This window comes from Prenolepis imparis, unplaced genomic scaffold (genome assembly GCF_030444845.1).
Source record: "Prenolepis imparis isolate NDT839.2.m4 unplaced genomic scaffold, iyPreImpa1.0 SCAF_14, whole genome shotgun sequence".
NCBI classification, from domain to species: Eukaryota; Metazoa; Arthropoda; class Insecta; order Hymenoptera; family Formicidae; genus Prenolepis; species Prenolepis imparis.
Genome location: NW_028141172.1, coordinates 5,735,712 through 5,759,689, shown reverse-complemented (window position 1 = coordinate 5,759,689; position 23,978 = coordinate 5,735,712). Strand labels below are relative to the sequence as shown.

Sequence of the window (23,978 nt, the reverse complement as noted above, 5' to 3'; positions counted from 1 at the left end):
TTAATTATATAAATATATATGTTTTTTAATATATATATTTAATAATATAAATTAAACTCATTTATTTTCTGACATTGACTAGAACAACACAAGCGCGCGCTACGCGCACGCCATTCTTCGGTTTTATGTTAAAAAAAATATTTTTTTTTAAATAATATAAAATTTGTTTAAACTTGATTAATAGTTTTTCATAGAAATCAGCTGATTAAAGCGTTAATTTATTAAATTTTTAAATAATATGATAAAAAATTAAAATAGTAATATGTTGTAAATAATATGTTATAATATCTTATTCTCGATTAATATTTTTTGATAGAAATCAGCTGATAACTTTCAAAAATATTAATCAAGTTTAAAGTATTATAACATATTATTTAAAATATATTAAAAGACATCAGGACTCTTTCTTGCGCTTATTCCGTGGCAGAATCTGCGAGAAAAATCAGTTTTCATACATTTTTGTTATTAATTTACAGATAATTATTAATGCAATTAACGTGTCAATAATACGAGTCTTTTAATATCTTCGATAATTCATCTAAATTAATAGATTATATTTTGCGACGAGATTTAACGAGCAATAATATATGTCTTATTGCGCTCGAAAAATCGTCTGAGTTAATAGGGGAACATATTTTGCGAAGAGGTATAGTGTAGCAATATGTGTCTTTTCAGGTCCGAAAAATCGTCTGAGTTAATAGGAATACATATTATGCAAAGAGGTAGATCGAAGTAACGTCGGTAATAAAAGTTGCTAATTTATCGATAATAACGTCGATAATTTACCAACCTTCATTACCGACGTTACTTCGAACAACCTCTTTGCATAACATGTATTCCTATTAACTCAGACGATTTTTCGGACATATTAAAAGACGCACTATCGACACTACCTCTTTGCAAATTATATTCTCCTATTATTTCGGAAATAGCAGAGACACGAATCATCTCAAGTCTTTATCTTCGGTCGATAATGAAGTATCCTATAATTTTTATGACTCGCGAAAGATTCGTCGTTTTTTGAGTGTTGTTCGTCGCAGTTTCGAGCGATTTTCGAAAATTATGCGACTCTGGCCGGGCTAAGTAGATAAACTTCGAAAAAACCTCGCATATCAAACGCGAAGGAAGAAACAACGGTTCTCTCTCGAGTGATTATAGTAAACTTATTATAATCCCCATTTGACTTCTTGATACTCTCTCGATTGCGTTTTTTCAACTCTTGTCTTTCATTTTTCGCGATATCAGTGAAATTTATAAAGATACTTTTTTTTCTCCTAGTTTTACTATCGTTTTAAACTATACTATAAAAAAAAGAGCAAACGTTTCTTCTACTACAGCGCAACAATTTGTGGCTTAACCTCCCATTTATTTGTATTTTGTAGAAATAAAAATGGAGAACGACCGATTAAGTGGTAAAAATACTAAAGAAGATAATGTCGAGAAGAAGGTCGAAGCTAAACCTAAGGAAGCTTTAGGCTTGACCACCAAGGTAGCCTTGGATACGCTGCATCGTGATGTTGGACGTGTTTTACAGGAGTACGAAGAGGAACGCAGAAGAAAAAAGTAGTATCTTGTACAGCAATTGTAATTGTTTCGAATACAAATATGTATTTGTAGATATGTATTATAAATATGTACTCATACGACACTTGTATTCACATTGTGATGATTCTTTATGTGTTTCAGAAAGTACAGAAGTTGGCTAAGGGACTCTTTACACCATCGCAGCCAATACACAACGCTCTGTTGGACCTCTGCGTTCGCACTGTTGATTAACGCTGTTATTCTCATGGTTGCGTACTTTGCGCTGAATGAAACACGGTGTGTTGAACTTAAACATAAATCTAGGCATATATCTTATCTCATTTGTTTATTGGATAATGGATGTCTTCCAGCAACTGTGTAACAGCGTGCAATGCAATGCTTTTTCAAGTACAATACAAGTCGACACAATCATGTATTGAAATGCTCATTGTTTTTGATTATATCATGTTTTCGTCATTTAAAGTTAATTTTTGTTTTCCTACTCCAATAAGAGGTAAACTTTTAAAAATGAAAAGTAAAAAAGCTGAACAATGTTTTAATTATTAATCAACAGTGTAATTGACTGTATTCCATTGCTAGAAGGCATCCGATAGCTAAAGTAATAAAAGTGGTATTCTTGACACTAGTGTCCCATAGTAGTTCCATAAATGAGTATACCATTGCAGGTATTCTACACTGCCATACGAAGGACTGATAGTCTGTTGTTTAGTAGTATTGAATTTTATTTTAGTAATGTTGGATAATAAATTACGACACGAGGAAATCCCTCATAGAGTGAAAATTCTTCTTGACCAACTTAACGGTATGTATTTTTTAAAACAATGTCTTAAATTTATTTCATATAATCTGTTACTTTAATTTCAATTATTCAGATTTTCTAGCCATTTTAGAGTCGGCTTTTTCAACAAAAATCCAAGGCTCATTTGCAAATTTTAAATTTCTTATATACTCCTAAATTTCTAGATTTTCTAAATTTAATATTTTATTAAAATCCACATTATAAATTAAGAATACGGTTTTATTTGTCACAGAATCGTGATTATAATATCGTAATATTTGTTAATTTAATACTCAAAATTAACATTGCGAATAATTATATATATTACAATTTTTCTATATGATACACGTACATTGAATACAAACGCATATTCAAAATTGCAGTCGCACGTTCCACATGCAGATGGAAATCTGAGAACTATCCGCATCTATGCAGTCCACAGTCTCCTTGCCTGACCCTGCAGTGGACGTATCGCGACGGCGAGATAGTCAACTTGCCGTGGGCGTTATTAGTGGCCGGTGACATAATCGTGATGAAGCCAGGCCAACAGGCGCCCGGATATTGCGTCCCTTATGACGTATGTAACTTTAAGTCCAGCATATATCATGTTTAGGTCACTTTAAATTGTCATATAAAGTAGCAAGCGTACGTCATATTGACGCCGAATGACATCATTTTGATGTTTAATGACGTTAATTTGCTACTTGTCAATCAATCAACGTCATTCGATGGAAAGGTTTATCACGAGCTCTCTATTCGAGAGACATCTTCTATTCTGAAATCGAATTTTCAGGATCTGGAAGCGCCAGTTTTGCACACCAGGGAGACCTATAATCCGCCGGTGCACAGCGCCAACGATATCTTCTCCACGCCGCAGGCTCGGATGCCCCTGAAGAACAAGATCTACAAGCTTCAGGAGACGCCGTACCTGATGAATCTGCGAATGGCCCTGGATCAGGCGCTCGATCGGCCAGTCACCTATCATAATCGCAAGCGTCACTTGTTGATGATCTGCTGTATCGAGCACCTAGCCTATCCGATACTCTTGATCGTCATTCTGGTAATCAATCTGTTCCGTTATCTGTATCTGGCGGACTATTTCGGTACTGGCCACTGGAGCGAGATGTTCCTGCTGCAACCGATCGCCGTGAGTCTTCCGTTGCTGCCACTGGTGTTCCCCTCCTGCTGGATATTCTTCAATTGCTTTGGTATGGCTCGCTTTAAGGCGTTGTTCAAGCTCTATCTATCAACGAAGAAACTTCAGGTTGGTATTAAGTATGCAGTTTGTGTAACTACATATTTTTAAATAACAGCTACATGTATTTTTTTTAACAATTATGCGTTTTTCTTTACATCAATTGATTCCTCTCATTATTTTGCGCATAAAAGTATTGAGTAAGGTCAAAAAATGAATATTTTACGAAATATTTTATAGTTTATGTAAAATTATGTCACATTAAAATACGAAATACCTAAACTATCCATTTTTATAACTTTTTATGACAAATATTGTGAAGGATCGACTTAAATAAAAAAATATCAGAGTTCTATTTTTTAAAAAATTAGGTTGACCTTCAAATGACCTTGAAATATTTTCTTGTTATAATTTCAACAATATTCGACTATACAATTAATTGAAATAAAATCCTGTATATGTACAATATACATATATATGTATATTTATTACATATATACTATAGATTTTTATAAATTTAGTTTATAGATCCTTTCGAGGACGCGGATGTCAATAGTCCCAATCATCCGGATGTAGTATACAATTGGCTTGAGCTCAAGAAATATTTTTTCGACATTCTTTTTGGCAAGGAACACATGATGTCGCGATCTGCGAGTATCTTGCACGTTCTAGGTTCTGTAACTGTAAGTATACTGTAGCACGAATCGATTATAAATACTTTATCAAATATCTACAGAGTCCTGGGGATAATATTCTGTGTATTCTTCTTCTTGCAGGCATTGTGTTGCGTGGACAAGAAGGGAATTCTCTCGTGGCCTAATCCCACAGCGGAGAAAGTATTTTTCCTACGTAACGCGAATAAGACTTTGTCGCCGAGCTCGAGGTAGTCATCTTGTAGTTGCCCGATACGCGAGATATCAGAAAATCCGAGTTTCTAGAAGTTGAAGAATTTGATATTCCCTCAAGAGAGAGAGAGAGAGAGAGAGAGAGTGAGAGAGAGAGAGATAAAGGAATTTAACGTAACTTAAAAACTTGCGCAGTGAAACCGAGCGATAAAATCGCGTCTACGTGATTACAGTCTTATTATTTTGCAGTACCGGCAGCGTGAACAAGACGGCGGACAAAAACCAGGAGTCCGAGGAGACGAAGATGAACTCCAATAGAACGTCTTACGTGCAACACGGTGAGAAAGAATCGGAATAGCAAAAAAGCTGACATGGATGACATAACATGACAGCCTCGACGCTTCGCAGATATGTCGCACTCCACCGCCGAGGTGTTGGATCTCACGCACGATCACGCCCTGCCATTTCGACTGCAATTCGACGATCACTCGTGGCGCCAGCATCTCAACTCGTTGAAGCCGCTTGGCCTGGCGATCCTCCTCAACACGTGCAACATGGACACGCAGGAGCATTACGCACAGTTCTGTTGCCACGTAACCTGCGAGGCTCTCTACAACGAGAACCTGGTCCCGGTTACGAACAGACGGTACACGTCTTTAATTTGTTATTAAGGCTCCTGGGTTCTCGCCGTCATGCTAGATTGTGACGTCAGAGGCGAGAAAGCACACGCTGAAAATTCTTATTCGATGAAACATTATTTCGAATGACTTTAGCACACTTAAAATACCTCGAAAACTATTATTTTCCCTTGACAGTCAATCAACACCCGTAAAATGATCGTGATATCAGACTTTGCGGAATGACTGCGCATGCGCAAAGACCAGACGGACTGAGCCTCATATTACAGTCATTTTACAGCTGTTGATTGATTATAAAGGGAAAAGTTTTCGTAGTATTTTAAGAGTATGCTAAAAAGCTATCCGAAGTGCTATTTCATCGAAATATCTTTTTATTTCGAAATGGCATCTAAGAATTTTTAGCGTGTGTTTCTCGCCTCTGACGTCACAATTCCAACATGGTCGGCGAGAACCCAGAATCCTTTTAAGCAATGTATATTGATCGCGATTTCTCTTCGTAATTAAGGTATCCCGAACTAATCCTATGTAAAATGGATTTCAGTTAAATCAGCTAGGGTTTTTTTTTTTCTTTTTTTTTCTTTTTTCCTTTATATGTTAGGTTAGGTTATAACTTATGACCAGTTGAACGAAAAATGTAGACTCAAAGCTAGATAGTTACTGACTTACAATCAGTCAAACATGAAAAACTCGAGTTTTGCGAGCTGTTTGACTGGCTGTAACTCAATAATTGTCCATTATTTAGCTTTGAGGCTATTGAATCTTTTGTTCAGCAAATCATAAGCTTCAATATATGAAAAAACCAGCTGATTTAACTGAAATCCATTTCACATAAGATTAGTGCGGAGTACTTTCGAGATAATCGTAAGTTTTTGATTTTAATATTGTGTCCATATTACATTAACAGATGTCTGTGCGAACTGGCGAAGCAAATCGGCTTCCAAGATCAAGCGCAGACAATTTTTCAATTGGAGCAACAACTGTGCACGTTTAGACACGTGGTAAGTATCAGTCATAATCATTAATTATTGAATTGTAAAATCAAGAGCTGATTGAACGTTTCGTTGTCGATAGCAACCAGAAATGGTCAGGCGAGACATCAAGTTCGCGCGTTCGCTGAGCATCGCGACAAAGTTGAAGTTCCCGTTTCCTCACATGGTCGCCGTGGTTGTGAAGGAGCGGACTGGTGGCGGTCTACAATTATTAACGCAAGGAACAGCCGATATAATTCTGGACTCGTGCATCGAATACTGGGACGGTCGCGATCTCTGTCCTTTTTCCGCGTCCGACAGGTATGTCAGGTTGTCAGAGATAGCTCCTTTGCTCTCTATATTTCTGCGAAACTTTTTTTTTAGAGATGTTTAGTCAATTACGTTCGTAATGCTGGGCCGAACGTTTTAGAAACTGTCCCCCGTATTAGGCCTGACGATCTTTCTTTTCGTCGTCGCAGGAAGAAAGTGCAGGACTTCTATCAGAGAACGAGCCTGACCTCCTACTGCACCGCGTTCGCTTATCGACCTCTGGCGCGCGCCATCAAGGACAAGATATCCGAGATATATCTGGAGCTCCCAGCGGACAGTAAACACCTGTACACGCCCCACAGGAGTCCGACCCCTCTGCCGTGGGACTTTAGGAATGTGCTCGATCCTAGAGTACGAGGAATACTCGGGCAGTTTCATTCGACAGGTTGTTGCAATCGTTAAGCCTTTTTTTATTTTTTATATTTTTTATTAATATATTAATTTATATTTTTAAAGTAATATATACATTTTTTATTTTAATTTAATATTTTTATTTTTTTATTTATTTTAATTTATTTATTTTAACTTATTTAATATTTATTTTAATTTATTTAATATTTTTATTTCTTTATTCATTTAATAACGAGTAAAAAATTATAATAGCTGGAAAATAAAAAGAGAGTAACGCAAATAAAAAGAAGAAGAAAATATAATATTTGGTTTTTGCTATTTTTTTATGTTTAATTTCAATATATATTTTTGTATATATATAAATATTATATTTTGATATATTTTTATCAAAGAATTTTAATATAAAAATATATAGAATATATATTCTTTTTCTATTTTATTCTAAGTATAATATTAAATATTTTAGATGTGATTTGCCAGTCGAATTTTTAAACAAGGTTTAAGATTTTATTGACCAACACTGACTAAGACTAATTCTTATATTATAAGACTTTATTTGGGAATAATCTCAATTCGAGATTTATTTCCCGACTCCCCTCTAACCCCCCTATAAAATTATAGGCGAGAAAAATATAGATCCGAAAGTCGCTGAATCGGGAAACGAACCCGAGACCTTTCGCTTGCCGGGCGACTGCTCTCACCAACTGAGCTATTCAGACCCTTCGATTCTATACTTTTCTCTGCCTTGATAAACAATTTCAATCAACACCATTATTAGGTCCAGGTGTGTAAATAACAATATGTAAGATGTGATTTGCCAGTCGAATTTTTAAACAAGGTTTAAGATTTTATTGACCAACACTGACTAAGACTAATTCTTATATTATAAGACTTTATTTGGGAATAATCTCAATTCGAGATTTATTCCCGATTCAGCGACTTTCGGATCTATATTTTTCTCGCCTATAATTTTATAGGGGGGTTAGAGGGGAGTCGGGAAATAAATCTCGAATTGAGATTATTCCCAAATAAAGTCTTATAATATAAGAATTAGTCTTAGTCAGTGTTGGTCAATAAAATCTTAAACCTTGATTAAATATTTTGTATATTCTATTTTTATTATATTAAAATTCTTTGAATAAAATATATTTTTGTCTCGCAAATATTTCAAGTAAAACGTGTTCTTTGCTTTTTTCAGACTCTTTGTTGTGCAATGAAAATAAAGATGATGATGTGAGCGACGTCGAAGGCTGTTTCGACGTTCAGTGCAATCAGGTCTTCATCGGCATGGTTACCATGCAGTATCAGGCACAAACAGATATGGTATGATACTTATACTATACTTATACTATACTTATATTGTATAATTGATATGGTCAATTATTAATCGACTTTTTCATACATATATATATGTATATAAAATAAATATATATTCAATAAACATTTAGAAAAAAAAGACGAGAAGAAGAAAAGAAGAAAAAGGGAAGAAAAAAAAATAGGAGAGAAGGAAAAAACAAAAAAGACAATAAATATATAAATAATGTACGTAATATGTAAAATAGTATGTTTATTTATTATTTTACATATAATACGTATTATTTATATATTTATTGTCTTGTTTTTTTTCTTTTCTTCGTTTCTTTTCTTCTTCTAAATGTTTATTGTATATATATTTATTTTATATATTATATATTTTTTAAATATGTACAGGTGCAACTGATCGACCAATTGGACAGGGCGTGCATAAGGTTCGTCCATTTCAGTAAGGAAAACGAGCTGCGCTCGCGCGTCTTCTCAGAGAAGATGGGTCTGGAGAGCGGCTGGAATTGCCACATCTCGTTACTTAGCGAAGGAGCCAGGTATCGCGCGTTACAACACTAACTTTCTTCTTCGATGTCTCTCGAACTTGTCATGGATTATACCCGTTACTTTCTTTCGATCGTCGAAAGCCTCTAATCCAACGCTTCTTGACTCTCTTGGTTCTTAATAATGCTAAGAGATTCTTTTCCAAGAAGAAAATTAAGGCGAAAGATTAGAGGAGGACGATTTAAAAAGAAAGTATTTCCGAAGGGGTTATTAATTGTAGAACATGCAATCGTACAGAAAAGCTGCACGCATTTATTAATGATTAGCGATTCTCTAACTCTCGTTAGAGCAAGCAAATTGTCCTGAGGTTCGAATGTAAGATGTATCCGTGTATATTGCAGGAGACAGCAATGGCTGGAGAGATTTCCGCATTTGCGTGTCCCGTCGCATATGTTTGTCTATACGTCTTTTATTACCTCTGTTATATTATTGTTAATCTTGAACTGTGCATGTTCACACATGTCATCATGCAAGATGTCTCGAAGAGAATAAAATTATTTGAGATCAATTTTATTACGTCCGAGAATTCAAATAATCTAAAAAATAAAATATATTATTATTCAATAAAAAATCGTTCCGCAAAGATCGAGAATTTCTAAGATTCTTAAAAATTCTCGAGATCATCGAGAAATGAATTTAATTTAAAGTCGAATTTTCTGGTGGGAGGGAAAATTTCCCTCTAAATTCCTTCGAGACATTCTACATCTAATCTCAGATAATGCCACACGATTTGGCTGCAGTGTTCTAATACTTGATACATGATATTAATATTAATCATTCTTTATTCGGGGCGTCGAGAATCGCAAGTTTCACGAGTAATTAAGAACACTTTAAAAAGTTGCTTCTACAAGTTTTATCTGAAATTTTAAACAAAAATATCTGGAAAGGCAAAGAATTCTTAGATTTTCTTTCTTTGAAGATTGGAACACATTCTTGCATACTCTTCTCTTCAGCTGAACTGGCTGCGCTAGAAGAAGATAAACTCTGAGCTAGTGCAGCTAGTTTAACTGAAAAGAACAGATTCTTTTCTCTTGTGTTATTTCTTATTTCTGTTAAATAATTACTCTTCTTAACAAAGAGATAACTGCGAGTCGACGCCCAGTTTGATCATGCGAATACACGAATACACTCATACGAGAAGAAGAAGAGATACCTATCCGCTCATCATGTATACTTGATTGTAACTAACACACACACACACATGACAATATCAGGTCCGAGAGTCCAGTGGGTTGGTGGGTGAGCCAGGCGGCAGCCATGTCCTCACCCACTCCTTCACCCATGGCCCAATCTCATCAGCCTAATTACTCCTGCATGGACGAGGCCAGCCACTTGCTTAATCGTGCCTTACCTCGGTACGTTACGCCGATTACATGTAGAGATTAATACAGCTCGCTATATTGTAAAATCAAACTTTTGCATTGCTTCTAAAAAAAAAATGAAGGAATTAAAAAGACTATATTGACCCTAGAATGCGTAAGCTGTCTTAAAAGCTCCGATTTCGAGAGTTTCACCCGGAGAGGTCAAGATTTCTTCATGGATTAAATAAGAAGATGAAGAGAAAGATTTTTTATCTTGAAAGAAACAACCAGAAAACTTGCTTACGCATTCTATGATTAATTCTTTTGGCTTCTGGCAATTTTGCGTTGGTGTGTTTCTGTCGATCACGCTTCAGCTGCAGAAATTCAGGTTATTTCATCAAGAAAGAATGCCTTTCGTTTTAGCACCAACCTAAACAACAGCCGAGCGATGAGTATGTCGGCACCGAGCGCCATCAACACGGATTTCACGACGGTCAAGTTCGACGACGAGACCACCGAGTGGAATAACACTGGGACCTCGCAGGCTAAGAGCGCCATGAGCCACAGGTAGGAAGAAGAAGCTGAAGAAAGTGTCTAAAAACGCAAGATTGTGCGGATTGGTGATTTAACTCTCGCTGCTTCAGGGAACACGACACGATGAGAAGCGAGGACAGCGTCCTGGTGCAGAGCGTCGATCTGGGCTCGGGTCAGGAGGCTTGGAGGTCCTTAAGCTGCCTCACCGATAGCACCGAACAAAGCGCGCCGGTCAACTTTGATCTATCCAACAGAGTAAGCAAAGACCCCGCACCAAATACATAGGATTTCGACTTTTGGTGGAATTGGCTGTTTTTTTTTTTTTTTTTTTTTTTTTTTTTTTTTTTTTTTTTTTTTTTTTTTTTTTATATATATATATATGTTGTAACTTATGCCCTGCTGAACAAAAGATGTAATAGCCTCAAAATTAAATATTAGATAGTTATTGAGTTACAGCCAGTCAAACAACTCGTAGAGCTCAAGTTTTTCGTATTTGACTGACTGTAAATCAGTAACTGTCTATCTTTGAGCCTATTACATTTTTTGTTCAGCAGATCATAAGCTACAACATATGAGAAAATCAACCGATCTTACCAAGATTTAATTTTATATGATTAGTACGGGGATTAGGGATTTTTGAACCTGTATAAAATCCTAGATGAAATTAAAGTTTGACTGTAACTCAGTAACTATCCAATATTTAGCTTTGAGACTATTACATCTTTTGTTCAGCAAGCCATAAGCTACAACATATGAAAAAAACAGCCAATTCCACCGAAAGCCAAAATCCTATGTATTTGGTGCGGGATCCTCTTTCTTTTTTGATTAAACTTTATATATATTTTATATAATAACTATATATAACTACTTATTACATATAATATGGCATAAAACTAATTATCTGTACTCTGTAGGCGAAACTGCCGAGAGGCATAGACAAGATACGTCCGCACATAGAGCTAATCGACAACGTGCCTCTGCTGGTGTCTCTGTTCACCGACTGCAACACCACGGTGACCCGCGAGATGCTGCACATCATGCAGGATTATGGTGAAGTGGTATGTGTCCTCGGTTCATCCGCCAACGCCGAGAACATGCCGATATTTATGCAGGCAGACGCCGGGTAATTTCATTCTCAACTTTTGTAATCCACGAATCTAGTAAGGTTCTCAACGAAAACTAAGTTCCGAACTTCTCTCTCGTAGAGTGGCGGTGGAGCCGCTGCATCCCCAGGTGTGTCAGAAGGTGCCCGTGCTGCAGTCCACCACGGAGGACCAAGGGATGTCTCCCGTCGACCTTAGCAGAGCCCTCAACTCCGTCGCCTGCTCGCTGAGCGTGAAGCGCGAGGATCCCGTGGCGGTTTTTCATCTCGTCATGGAGGTACGACGTTGTACTCGGACTGTATATGGTGCATAGCTTCATCACTTCCTACATTTATATGTATACAGGCTCGTCATTACATGAAGAATCTATGGAACTGCCTGCAATTCTGGCTGTGTTGCTCGCTCACCCTCGCCTTCACGCAAACGTTGTCGGCATTCTTGCTGCTGCCGCCGCTGTTCTCCATCGATCAAATACTCTGGCTGTGCTGCCTCATCATCCCCGTCCTGTCGACATCCATGATCGCCACGCCGATAGATCCGACGATAATGCAACGCGCGACCGGGAAGAATCAGTGCGCAGTTAACGGAGAGGTGAGAGGGTTGATTATAATTACTATTTAATTATTGTAATTGATATAATTATAGTTAATTATAATTACTATGTAATTATATCTATAATTGATTATAATTACTACATAGTTATTGTAATTGTTATAATTATAGTTATATATGATTACTATATAGTTACTATGATTATAGTTGATTATAATTATATAGTTATTGTAATTGTTATAATTTTAGTTAATTATGATTACTATATAGTTTCTATAATTATAGTAGATTATAATTTACTATATAGTTATTGGAATTGCTATAATTATAATTGATTATAATTGCTATATAGTTCCTATAATTATAGTTGATTATAATTACTATATAATTATTGTAATTAATATATAGTTATTGTAATTGCTACAATTATAGTTAATTATAATTGCTATTTAGTTACTATAATTATAGTTGATTGTAATTACTATACAGTTGTTGTAATTGCTGTAATATGCTGTAAATGCTATACTTACTATAACTTCTGTAATTATAGTTGATTATAATTATTGTTACTATAATTATAATTATAATATGTATAGTTATGTGAGACATCCCGGAATATTTTTGCTCTCCAAAACTCTTGCGATTTAAACTAAATTTACTTTTAAAAAAATAACTCATTCCCGTTTTTTCTCATTTTTTAAATTTATTTTGATTTGATTTGCAATGTATTCAAAGATTTCTTATACTGCTTATTCATCTAGCAACTGACTTTTTCTAGAAATAAAGAGAGAACAGAATATTGATATGAATATATTGTAAATAGCTCACCTTGTTCGTGCTCTGGTGCTACGGCAGCAAGTTCCTGCCTACGGTGATCACGGTAATCGCGTCGCAATGCATCTCCTTTTTGTCCCTCTGCCCCATCTACATGCCGCAGAATTCCAAGTGCCTGTACATATATCCGGATCCGCGGGACCAGATTTGGAGTGGCTGGGGCAGCAAACCCATTGTCATCTTGGTCATACAGCATTTCGCTCTGACCCTCATAGTCCTACACTTTGGTAATTATCCACTAAATATGAGATATTACTATAATAGTATATTATAATATATAATATATAATAAATTATAATAATATGTGATATCATATTGATAATATATTGTAAATTTTGTTTCAAAAGATTTATTATTTTTACAAAATAGAGTGAAAAACGAAATTTATCAATTGTCCTTATCGAAATATTTACCATCGATTATATATTCACTTTTGTCTTGCTTCCGCATACATTTCTAGTCCTTCTTTAAAAGAAGACACTCACATTAATGATCTTATTTGAAACAGAATTTAAGAGAAAATTTTCTATATATTTTTTAATAATAATAATATACATTAAATATTAATGCGTATATTGATACGTACAATAAAAGCTTGGTTCATTAATATTTATCTTTTCTCTTTCAGTTACAATATCCGTCAGCTTTGTGCATAGGGAATACTCAATATGGAGGAAAAATCCCATGAATAATTTTACCTGGTTTATCAGTGTGCTTATCGTGTAAGCAAAAGATTCTAATCGAATTATCAAGGTTATTTTGTAAAAGTAACTCTTCAACGTTACTCAAAATGTAACGAGTCGTTACAATTTTTTGTTACTTTTTTTTAACTCTATCATAAGACCAAGTTATATATAAAACGCAAAATTTACATTTTTTAATATTAAAAGAAATATATAATTTTTATATGAATTATCTAAGAGATATAAAATGTATAATAATTTTGAATTTTAAGATCTTATAATCAGAAAAACTTTTTTCAAAAAAAATTGCAGAGAAATTTTTTTTCGTAAGAATTCAAATAAACAAATTTTTTCTTTTAATAGACTTACAAAGGATAAAATTACCTTTTGTGCATTTTTAACTTAATGTAGTTTTAAAATCCTGACATGATACACTAATTTGTTAGTCAAATTTGTTTTTAATATGCAATTTATAAGAATTACATAATTTATAATATTTATAATATATATATTATTTATAATATAATTTATATTTATAATATTCATAATATATAATTTATAAGAATTATATAATTTGATCTTAAAATAAAATTTTATAGAAATTGTTTACTAATTTTTAAAAGAATGTACTCTCTTTATTTAATTGATCGTTGCATTTTATTATTACAGATTATGCGTGCAGGCGGCCTTCTCCGGTGTAGTTTTCCGCAGATTTTGGCGAGAAGAGGGCAAAAGAATCGAGAACTTTCCCACAAATGTACCATTGTTTTTTTTATGCTCTATTCCGCTGACGTTCGCGGTCAACGAATTAATTAAGTGGCAAGAGATTAAGTAAGTTTATCTTCCTACACGTTCGCAAAAGTAAAGATGCAACGATGATTTGTTAAATTAATGTTTTTCTGTCTCATTTTCAGAGTCAACGTTAGGTATCAAAAGAGAGCACGTCTAGAATTTGGCACAAAGCTGGGAATGAATTCGCCATTTTAGTTCGTCATTTGTCTTCAAAGTATACAACACAAAAATGTGTTTAAAAAAAGAAATACGGGTATAATATTAAGTATATTATAATTTAATTAATTAATTACGAAATTAAGTTAGACAATCTAACTTAATCTGAGATTAAGCTGGATGATCTAACATGTCAAGAACCAACGCAGATAAAAGTGCATAATACAATTCCTATTTTCTCCTACGAATACTATATATATATATATATATATAACATTGCGATTTATATAGAGTCTATAAATATATAAAAAGGTTTATATTATAAACCCTCACATATATTTAAAGTATTTATAGAAGAAATTGTAAACACTTTTATCTGTGTGCGGTTGTCTCTCATTAGTCTGTTCAACAAATCTTGAATAGATATTTTAGAGCCATTAATATATAGAAATAATTTAAAAAATATACTGATATTACACTTCAGTTGTTGCAAGCTCCAAGGATTATTTAAGAAGGTTTTGACGAAGAGAAATTCATTGTATTGTACTTTTTGATCACGTCGTGTCAAGTATTGCCAAATGATAGATAGAAAGAGCACTGGTATTTTTCTATAGCGATGTATTTATAATTTACGTGATGTGACGATGAACAAAGGCAAAGTCATCAATTACGAGCTTAAATGAATTATAATTTAATAACGAAAAATCGCTCAGAATAATAATGCTGAAAGACTTATTTCAGAGATTTTTCCAAGATCTGCAAGCGAGAGTACCTGATAAGTCTGAGGCAACTTGCGTTTGATCTTTTGTTAGTACTACGTAGTATGCTAACTTGTACATAAATGTTCCTGTTGTGATAGTAATTTATTTGTGTTTAGCGCGATTTATTAGAGATTAGGAAAGATTTTAGCGAATTTTAAATGTATTCGGCAAGAGATTGTGACTGCGAGTCCTATCCTAAAAAAAAAGAAAAGTTCGAGTTCTAAGGGGAAAGTCTCGCTGGTACGAGGTTCTTTGGTTGTGAAATAATCCTCAGTCAGATATTTCGATCGTATAAATTTGTCGATTTTCTCGTGAGAAAAATGTAATGATGTAATCGTCGAGATTTTTTTTTTTTTTTTTTTAACAGAAATACAGTCAAATCTCCGTGTACTTAGCAAACTTTTATTCATCAACCAACTAAATCTCCGCATATAATTCTAATTTTTCTCCTTATGTTCTCCCATCACATCATACCACTTTGATTACTGATACTTTCGTTAGTATCGTATCAGCTTTCTATAATAAAATAGATTTTATTTTACATATTGATATAATATATATTGAATAAATATATTTATACGATATGTATTATATTTACATGTAATATATAATATATTTATTTGTTTAAATGCGTGTACTGGATTTTGCGTTGGTTTAATCCTTGTACAATGCGTAGTCAGGAGTAATCGCAGCTTGTAATGTAATCACGATCAATGCTACTAGGACGCTACAGCACATCGTCGCGGAATACGTTGCCTCGTACAACAATTTCGGCGAGAACACCGACCATACGAAGAGATGATGACGCTGGCCAGCGACGATGATCATGTAAACGGTCGTCGTTAGTAATCTCCAGGCGATGTAAGTCCTGCTCGTGCGTGCAACGATATCCGCCGTGCTGTAAATACGAATTCCTGTCATAATCACGATCGTGGACTGATCGAAAGGGAACTTTAATATTTTTTTCAAATATAATAATTATTATTTTAATATATTTAATATTTAATTAATAATATGTAATACATAATATTTAATATATTATTTAATATATAATATAATATATTATATAATAGAATATATACTATACATTTATAATATTTATAATGTTATAAATGTATAGTATATATATATATATTCTATTTATAATACATTTATTAATATTATATATATAATATATGATATATAATATTATGTAATATATAATATTAAATTGAATTCCTAAATAAGACGGGTCTAATCTTTGATCACAGATAATGCTGAAGATAATTAATTCGCGAAGCAACTTACCGATGTGTCTCGCTCGACTGTCGACGGTAAACGAGCATAAAGTAAGCCAGGACGGGCGCGGAATAAGTGTTAACGATTAAATACGCGCCTGTAATGAGAGGCATGTAGGAACGCAAGCCGACGTATCCTGCTGCGATGTTTATACTTGCGAGGCTATTGGAATTTCCCTGAAACATTAATCATGCTTATTATATAATATATAATAATTATAATATATATGTATAAATATATGTAATAATATGTATAATAATTATAATAATATATATAATTATAATAATTATAATTATAATAATTATAATATATTATATAATATACATATAATAATTATAATATATAATATAATAATTAGCTTAATTCTTAACAAACTAAAAATGTTCTAAATTCTCAATAATAATAACAGTTTATCAAATGTCTCATCTATTGTTATAAGAAGGCTTTGTCGATGAAACTTGATAAACTTTTATTAATTTCTTTATGCTATTAATAATATAATGTGTTATTATATGGCAATACTAAAACAAGATTTTATATTAGATATTAAAAGAAATTTTGTATGTGTGTGACAGTATTAGATTCATCTTTTATTCATCCTTTTAATGAACATTTGAGAAAAACGCGAAAATAAATTCGATATATTTAAATAGAGTATGAATGAAAAGAGATATTTGAAGATTTTTCTACAAATTATCTTCAGCACATTTGATCGAGGATATAGACCGTCTTATTTCAAAATATACTTAATATATAATATTGAACTCTTCGAAAATTATATTCATATATATAATTAAATACATATTTTTTCAAATATAATAAAAAAGTAATGTATTTCAATATATAATATTTTAATTATGTTTCTCAATTATATTTAATATATAATATTTAAATATATTTAAAATACATTATTTTTTTTATTATATTTTTATTACATTGAGAAAAAATATATATTCAATCACATTTATATATGTATATTTAAACATAGTTGGAGAATGCAAACCTGATAGAAATAAAACACATTGCCGAGCCAGCAGTACACGAAGACGCCGAGATCGAGGATTAAATCGTTTTTTCTCAACGCAGCGTCCATCATCGAACTCGCGATAATTTGCAAAGGCAACAAGATCACGTTGTATGGTTGGTGTAGCATCGCCGAGAGCATTACCCAAAAATTGATGATAAAAAGTAGCATCGTATTCGCGAAACGTTGCTTGTCGCGTCTAATTATTAATGTCACTCGGTAGCCGTAGCTTAGGAGGAACAGCATCATTATTCCCCAAAACGTCTGTACTTCGTATATTCCACTGCGACAAACGAAAAAAAAATTACTTTTTAAATGTTGCTTTGTTATTATTATTAATTTATTTTTTATATATTGCTTTATTGTTATTATTGTAAGCGTAATTGCTTTGATGAATGATTTAGAAATTGAATTTTATTATATTTTAATTGTATAGTTCAACAAAAAGAAACATATAAAGGAGAATTATAATTTCCTGTAATTTTTTTATACTAATTATGGTCTCCAAAATTTATCTATTCTCTATTATGTCACAAGTTGAGAAATTAGTAGTGTTTAAAGTTGCAAAAAGAGTAACTTTAATGTATTTTAATGTATTTCTCCATAAAGTTGAAACAATTTTGTTTAATATTAAATATTGTTAAGACTATTAGCTATCAAGAGAAATTTACATTCAACAAGATATTCATGATCTTTCTCATGTTGAAGAAAAAAGTTCTTTTTTTGTTGAACTGTGCTATATATTTACCTCGACGAGAAATATAATGGAATCCTCAGAACGGCATTGTTGGCCATATGGCGAAGATATATACATGCCGCAACCGCCGTATTAAAGATCAACGATCGCCGTCTATATTTCTTATCTTCACATTCATGAGCGATCCAGATCAGAAGAGCAAGCGCTGTAAAAAATGAATATCATCAGCATTAGCAAAGCTTATCGCGAAATATATTCTGTACATAATCCTCTCGACAAAATAATGGATTTCGGTTAAATCAACTGGTTTTTTCATATATTGTAGCTTATGACCTGCTGAACTTTCGGTCAAACATGAAAAACTCGAGTTTTGCGAGCTGTTTGACTGGCTATAACTCAATAATTGTCCATTATTTAGCTTTGAGACTATTACATCTTTTGTTCAGCAGGTCATAAGCTACAACATATGAAAAAACCAGCCGATTTAACCTAAATCCATTTTACATAAGATTAGTGCGGAATATTTTAAAGAAAACTGTCACTCACCAGCTAGAAGCAGGAGCGTCATCCCAATTTTGCTATCGTCCTCCTTCAACCAGCGAGCTATGTCGAGTAGATGAGCCCACTTGTCGCCGGTGCTATTTAGCTTTCGCAGAACTCTGTGTCCTATCAGTAGCAACAATAGCTTAGCGCAAAGTTCTACCTGGCACGAACGCCTAGAATTCTCGTAACCATGTTGATCCACCCTGGTTTGCACCCTTAGATTTGCGCTCATCAAATCGCTATTGTACATCACACTGTTAGCTGGCAAAAGATTCAGCTGAACGACGCAACAGACATTCGAATCTGACTCGAATTTTATCACATTTTCATTTTAGAGCATATATATATCTATACTCACTATCGATCGTGCAACTTCCTAAAGCAATGATAGAGAAAGTACGAAACCGTGCTGCACCAGAAGAAGTACCAGGTCTGATGCTCCTCCTCGATGAAGCTGCTGCCGGCGAGGCTAGCTATGTGAAATAACCCGCCGATTTCGAAGACTCTACGTATCCTTGGCCTCTTGATGAGCTATGTCCAATTAAAAATTATATTACATGTCAAGGATATTTCAAAAAGAATATTTTATACATACAAAAACCATTATTTAGCTCCTAATCTACTTGTTTACCATTTTCAAATTAAATAAATAAAGTTTCTCACCTCCTGGAAAGATAAGTCGCTGTTTATGCAAAGATCGCAATTTATGTACAAGATGCTGACGATGAGTAGGAGCGATAGAACGTTGAATACACTCGTTCGATGAAGTGAAATCATGCTTTCAGGGTTGTAAAGATAATATATCCCCAGGAACGAGAAAAAATACATCAGGAAGAAGGAGACGGTCCTTTTGTGGATAGACCAGGCTACGTTTCGTGCGCAAAACAAAATGGCAAGTATCTGAAAGAAGATATAAAATATAATTTTATATAAACTCTATTTGAATTCTGATCTCTGATTTCTTTAACTTGCGACAATCTTTGAATCATCCGTCTATTTTACTCACTTGACACTGGAAAAGCACGGCAAGAACCATCGGACGAAAGTCGTACTCGACTATCCTGCTGATTAAAGTAGCCTTCATCTCTACAAGGATGTCGTTGTAAGACGAGATAATCATCTTGGCCATTTTGCTCGATCTGTCACTCGACTTCAACCAAGCGACGTGCAAATTCACAGCATCCAAATACTTCTGGGATACATCTGGAAGATATCGTAGCAATGCTTTATTCATATATCCACTAAATCGATTTCCAAATGTCTGAATATTTAAATTTTTTAGTTTCTGAATTCTAAGGAACTTGAATCTCCCTCTTTTAAATTCTTACAAGAGTGAATTGCTTAATTTTTCTACTTTTAAAATTTTAAGTTACTCTAATTCTTCCTTTCTTGACTATTAAAGCTCTTGGCTCCTCGAAATAGTGTTTCATCGAAATATCTTTTCATTTAAAAATGGCATCTAAGAATTTTCAGCGTGTGCTTTCTCGCTTCTGACGTCACAATCTAACATGACGAGGACCCAGAAGCCTTAGGCCCTGCGCACAATAGAAAAAATATTAGGAATAAATATTAAATATTAGAAATAAGAATTATTTTAAAATAATAAAATCGAAAAAACTCTGATATATAAAATTATGTTTGTTAAAACTAAAGTAATCTGATATATAAATACAAATTCGAATATAAAGAGCTCTTATTAGCTTATTAGCTCTTATTAGTCCTTTATATCCGAATTTGTATTTTTATATTAGTCTTTTTGATTTTATTATTTTAAAATAATTCTTATTCCTAATATTTTCTCTATTGTGCGCAGAGCCTTAACTTCCTTAATACATCCAGAAATTCGTGCATAATTCTTAAATCGATGCTCACATTCAACTTGTGATTTTTGATAGACGAGTTTCCGAAAACGATCGAGCACCTGCTTCGAATTGTAATGGAGAAGAAACAACCGCTTGGTATCGTCAAGCTCGTAAATGCTATCCAAAAACGAGGAACCGAGGTTCGTGGAAGGAATAGGTAATCCATAGACGGTCGATAGCGTCGCCGCAATGTCGAGTTGCTCGATCTCCACCGGGTCACCGTCTTTCCGATGAGAACACCGAGTCCTTCCTATCGCGATGAAAGGCACCGTTGTCTCCTGAGGTGTCGAGCCGCCGTGGCCACCCGAGTCTTTCATCCCGTGATCGCCACAGATGACGAAGAGCGTCGGTATCCGGTTAGCGTTCTAAAGATAAACCAACAAGTGAAAATTAGGCAGTGGACATTATTTTATTATGCTCTTAATAAACGTAACGTAATTATAATTTTCACAAAAATATTATTCTTGTAAATATTACATGCATTACATATCCTGAATCAATACACAAAGTGTTCTATTTTTTAAAAATATGCTTAAATATATAAAAAAAACATCGTATTTTAGAAAACAATGTTTCGGACAAAAGTTGTATGGTTTTAAAGACAAAAGAAGTTGATAAAATTTAATTTTAACTAAGGTCATTTAAAGACCTTTTTTGATATAAAAAAAAAATTAGGATGGTTAAAAAAATCTGATTCTGAAATGACCAATTAAAATTCAAGAATAAAATAATTGCATGATAGACATATAATACAACTAAAGTTGAAATAGATTAAAATAATTTTATAAATGATTAAGAGAAAAAAAAAAAAGAATAAAAGAAAAAGACATTACAAATCGAGAATTAAGGTATTTTTTAAATACTGACCCAATATTGCACACTTTGAGCTATCTGATCGATGATCTCGTCCATTTCTCGTAGTTTAGGTTTAATCGATGGGCCAAACGGACCTTCAACATGACCAATGTGATCGAGTCCAAGATAATGGAGAATCATCACGCTCCAATCATAGGAATTCAATTCGTCTCGTACATGTCGAGTTACATTATTATCTACCTATTTATAAAATTAATAAAATTAATTATATATAAATTAATTAATAATATAAAAATATATATATGATAAAAATATAAATATAATAAAAAAATATATATGATAAAAATATATATAAATAATAAAAAATATATATAATGTAAAAATATATATAAATTAATTATATTATAAAATTAATATTTATTATTTATCTATTTAATAATATATTATAAAATTAACAATCTAATAAGCAATCAGCCAAAAAAGCTAAAAATTAACTAATGAAATAGCAATTTATCATAATACAGCTTATTACCAGTGTGACAGATGCTAATTACCTCTGTAAAGTCTGTAACAAAGAAAGAAGTGGTGCCGTCATGGCGCTCAAAGATATGAGGAAACAGGGATAGCCAAGTGTCATCTCCATAAAATATCAATTTGTGCCTGTACTCTTTTGCTTGAAGTAACAAATTGTCGCTGTGCAGGGGTTTACTTCCAAAGTTCAATACTATATCTACAAAATTCGGCACTGTACCAGTCATCATTGCCTATGATTGAGAACAAATCATATCGCACAAATATAAATTTATTTTTTAAGAAAGAAAAAAATTCTTATTAAATGTTATTTTTATACAAATAAATAATAAAATTAGTAATAATTTTTTTTACCTTTATTCTAGGCATCGTTACTGTTGGCGATTGCAACTTGACTCGTAACAAGCATCCTGAAGAATTTGCCAGGAGTTTACTCGTCACTGGCATAGCGGCACTTCCTGTTGGACCTGCTACAAAGTCCCATCGCAGCCCATCGATTACCATAATTATCAATCTTTTTATCATCGGACTATATAGTTGCTCTATATGTTCCTCTACACTGAAAATGGCATGTGTGTATAAATATATATTTTTTAAATTAGTGTTTACATATGTATAAATATATAGTGTATATATAATTTTTTTAAATTAGTGTATTAATTTATGCCTATAATGGCACTAAAATAACTTTTACTAATTTAATAGAAAAAGATAAATAATAGTTAACATTAATATATTAAATTTTGTTAATATATCTCGCAAAAAACAAAATTTATCAATTTTTAATAAATAATATAACTTTATTATAAATACATTATTAAAAAATAATATTATAAAAGATAAATATATTATAAAATATTATAAAAGATAACTATTGTATATTATAAAAGATATAAATATATACATATATAAACAAATAAAAATTAAAACAAATATAACAAATATATAACTTTAATTATATCAATACGTCAATATATATTAATTAAAACATTATATATTAATTAAAATATTAAAGGAATGAATTTTGTCAACAAAAATTTAATTCATCTTAATAATTTATTAATGCAAATGTTAACGATATTCAATTAATAATTGCGTGAACGCGAAAGTAAGGTTAGGTTAGGTTAGGTTAGGTTAGGTTTACCTCAAATTGCCGATGCGATCCGGAATATCCGATCGCGAAGCGATCGCGTCTTCATGATGAGCGATCGGAAAGAAACCGTAGAAAAATAAAGCGACAGAAATTGGCGCGATCAAGATCACATAGAACAACAACAAGTTATATTTACTATATTCACGCATCTTGTCACATCTTCGCGAACCGGGCAGCACCGGGTATCGAATCGTACAATCGATTGGCGAGATATTCTCTCGAGAGCTCTCGACTGTGATCGATATTTTCTCGAAAGCCTTCGAATAAGGTCTCATGATGGGTTGAATCTGATTTTTACACGTGCTTTTCTATTAATTATTAAATATAACACTTTGACGCATGTTGGAGAAATTTTATCGCAGCTTTTATGAACAATCTTCAATCGAATACTAATATACGTTCATCTATTTATGGGTAATAAAACTTCTTTCTTTATTACACATCGCGCGCGGCCGCAGTTTTATGTGAGTACCTATTGATATTTTATGATCTTACATAATAATCTTTTTTTCTTCAAGATATATTCATGGTCAAAGTTTTCAAAGTGATGAAAAAGAAAATCCTACAATTTTTAAAATTGCATTCTTTGTTTAAAAATATTATAAAAATTTGGAATAATAATAAATAATAGCAAAATATCGAAAAATAGCAAATAATGTTTAAATAAGCTAGAAGAATTTATTATTAAATTAAAAATATGCTGTGTTGTGTGCTATTATATTATTCAACTATTATTAAATTCAAAATATGTTGTTATTTATTATTCATATCTATATATATATACAATTAAAAGTATATTAATATTAATATTTTTATTATTTATTTATTTATATCTTTTATGT

At 32.7% G+C, this 23,978-nt stretch overlaps 2 protein-coding genes across 11 annotated transcripts; one reads left to right on the top strand and one right to left on the bottom strand.

The window, feature by feature from the left end:
* The first annotated feature begins 1,004 nt into the window (after nucleotides 1-1,004).
* Nucleotides 1,005-15,622, top strand: L(2)k05819 (transmembrane protein 94-like protein l(2)k05819). 8 transcript variants are annotated; one of them, XM_083053835.1, is made up of 25 exons: nucleotides 1,005-1,148; nucleotides 1,383-1,563; nucleotides 1,687-1,821; nucleotides 2,211-2,347; nucleotides 2,707-2,900; nucleotides 3,117-3,587; nucleotides 4,040-4,201; nucleotides 4,295-4,401; nucleotides 4,613-4,701; nucleotides 4,772-5,009; nucleotides 5,906-5,999; nucleotides 6,073-6,290; nucleotides 6,449-6,684; nucleotides 7,849-7,973; nucleotides 8,361-8,509; nucleotides 9,731-9,871; nucleotides 10,241-10,384; nucleotides 10,462-10,606; nucleotides 11,266-11,474; nucleotides 11,557-11,731; nucleotides 11,800-12,045; nucleotides 12,830-13,067; nucleotides 13,469-13,562; nucleotides 14,193-14,354; nucleotides 14,438-15,622. In XM_083053835.1, exons 2-25 carry the CDS (start codon nucleotides 1,391-1,393, stop codon nucleotides 14,508-14,510), a joined length of 4,155 nt encoding a protein of 1,384 aa, XP_082909961.1. In that variant the 5' UTR covers nucleotides 1,005-1,148; nucleotides 1,383-1,390; the 3' UTR covers nucleotides 14,511-15,622. The 8 variants fall into 8 exon arrangements, with proteins under 8 accessions (XP_082909961.1, XP_082909963.1, XP_082909959.1 ...); XM_083053837.1 differs by lacking the exon at nucleotides 9,731-9,871 and adding an exon at nucleotides 8,858-8,908; XM_083053833.1 differs by having other exon boundaries at nucleotides 6,449-6,687.
* Nucleotides 15,623-15,629: 7 nt separating this feature from the next.
* Nucleotides 15,630-23,426, bottom strand: Pig-g (phosphatidylinositol glycan anchor biosynthesis class G). Of its 3 annotated transcripts, XR_014426785.1 has the most exons (14): nucleotides 23,128-23,426; nucleotides 22,338-22,542; nucleotides 22,007-22,216; nucleotides 21,504-21,692; nucleotides 20,647-21,001; nucleotides 19,781-19,977; nucleotides 19,438-19,674; nucleotides 19,133-19,305; nucleotides 18,778-19,028; nucleotides 18,283-18,436; nucleotides 17,514-17,817; nucleotides 16,520-16,686; nucleotides 15,831-16,130; nucleotides 15,639-15,748 (listed from the first exon to the last, which is right to left on the bottom strand). XR_014426785.1 is itself a non-coding variant. In XM_083053843.1 (13 exons), the coding sequence occupies exons 1-13, from the start codon at nucleotides 23,409-23,411 to the stop codon at nucleotides 15,887-15,889; spliced, it is 2,970 nt and encodes a 989-aa protein (XP_082909969.1). In that variant the 5' UTR covers nucleotides 23,412-23,426; the 3' UTR covers nucleotides 15,630-15,886. The 3 variants fall into 3 exon arrangements, 2 of the variants coding, with proteins under 2 accessions (XP_082909969.1, XP_082909970.1); XM_083053843.1 differs by having other exon boundaries at nucleotides 15,630-16,130; XM_083053844.1 differs by having other exon boundaries at nucleotides 15,631-16,130; nucleotides 18,778-19,013.
* Between the last annotated feature and the right edge of the window lie 552 nt (nucleotides 23,427-23,978).

What these genes read in the sequence shown, in the direction of transcription:
- Pig-g (XM_083053843.1), bottom strand. Translation starts at nt 23,411, where the DNA reads ATGAGACCTTATTCGAAGGCTTTCGAGAAAATATCGATCACAGTCGAG. An exon ending in TTGTTACAGACTTTACAGAG is followed by an intron (nt 21,693 to 22,006) that starts GTAATTAGCATC and finishes TTTTATAAATAG; the next exon opens with GTAGATAATAATGTAACTCG. An exon ending in CCATTATATTTCTCGTCGAG is followed by an intron (nt 17,818 to 18,282) that starts GTAAATATATAG and finishes CGTTTGTCGCAG; the next exon opens with TGGAATATACGAAGTACAGA.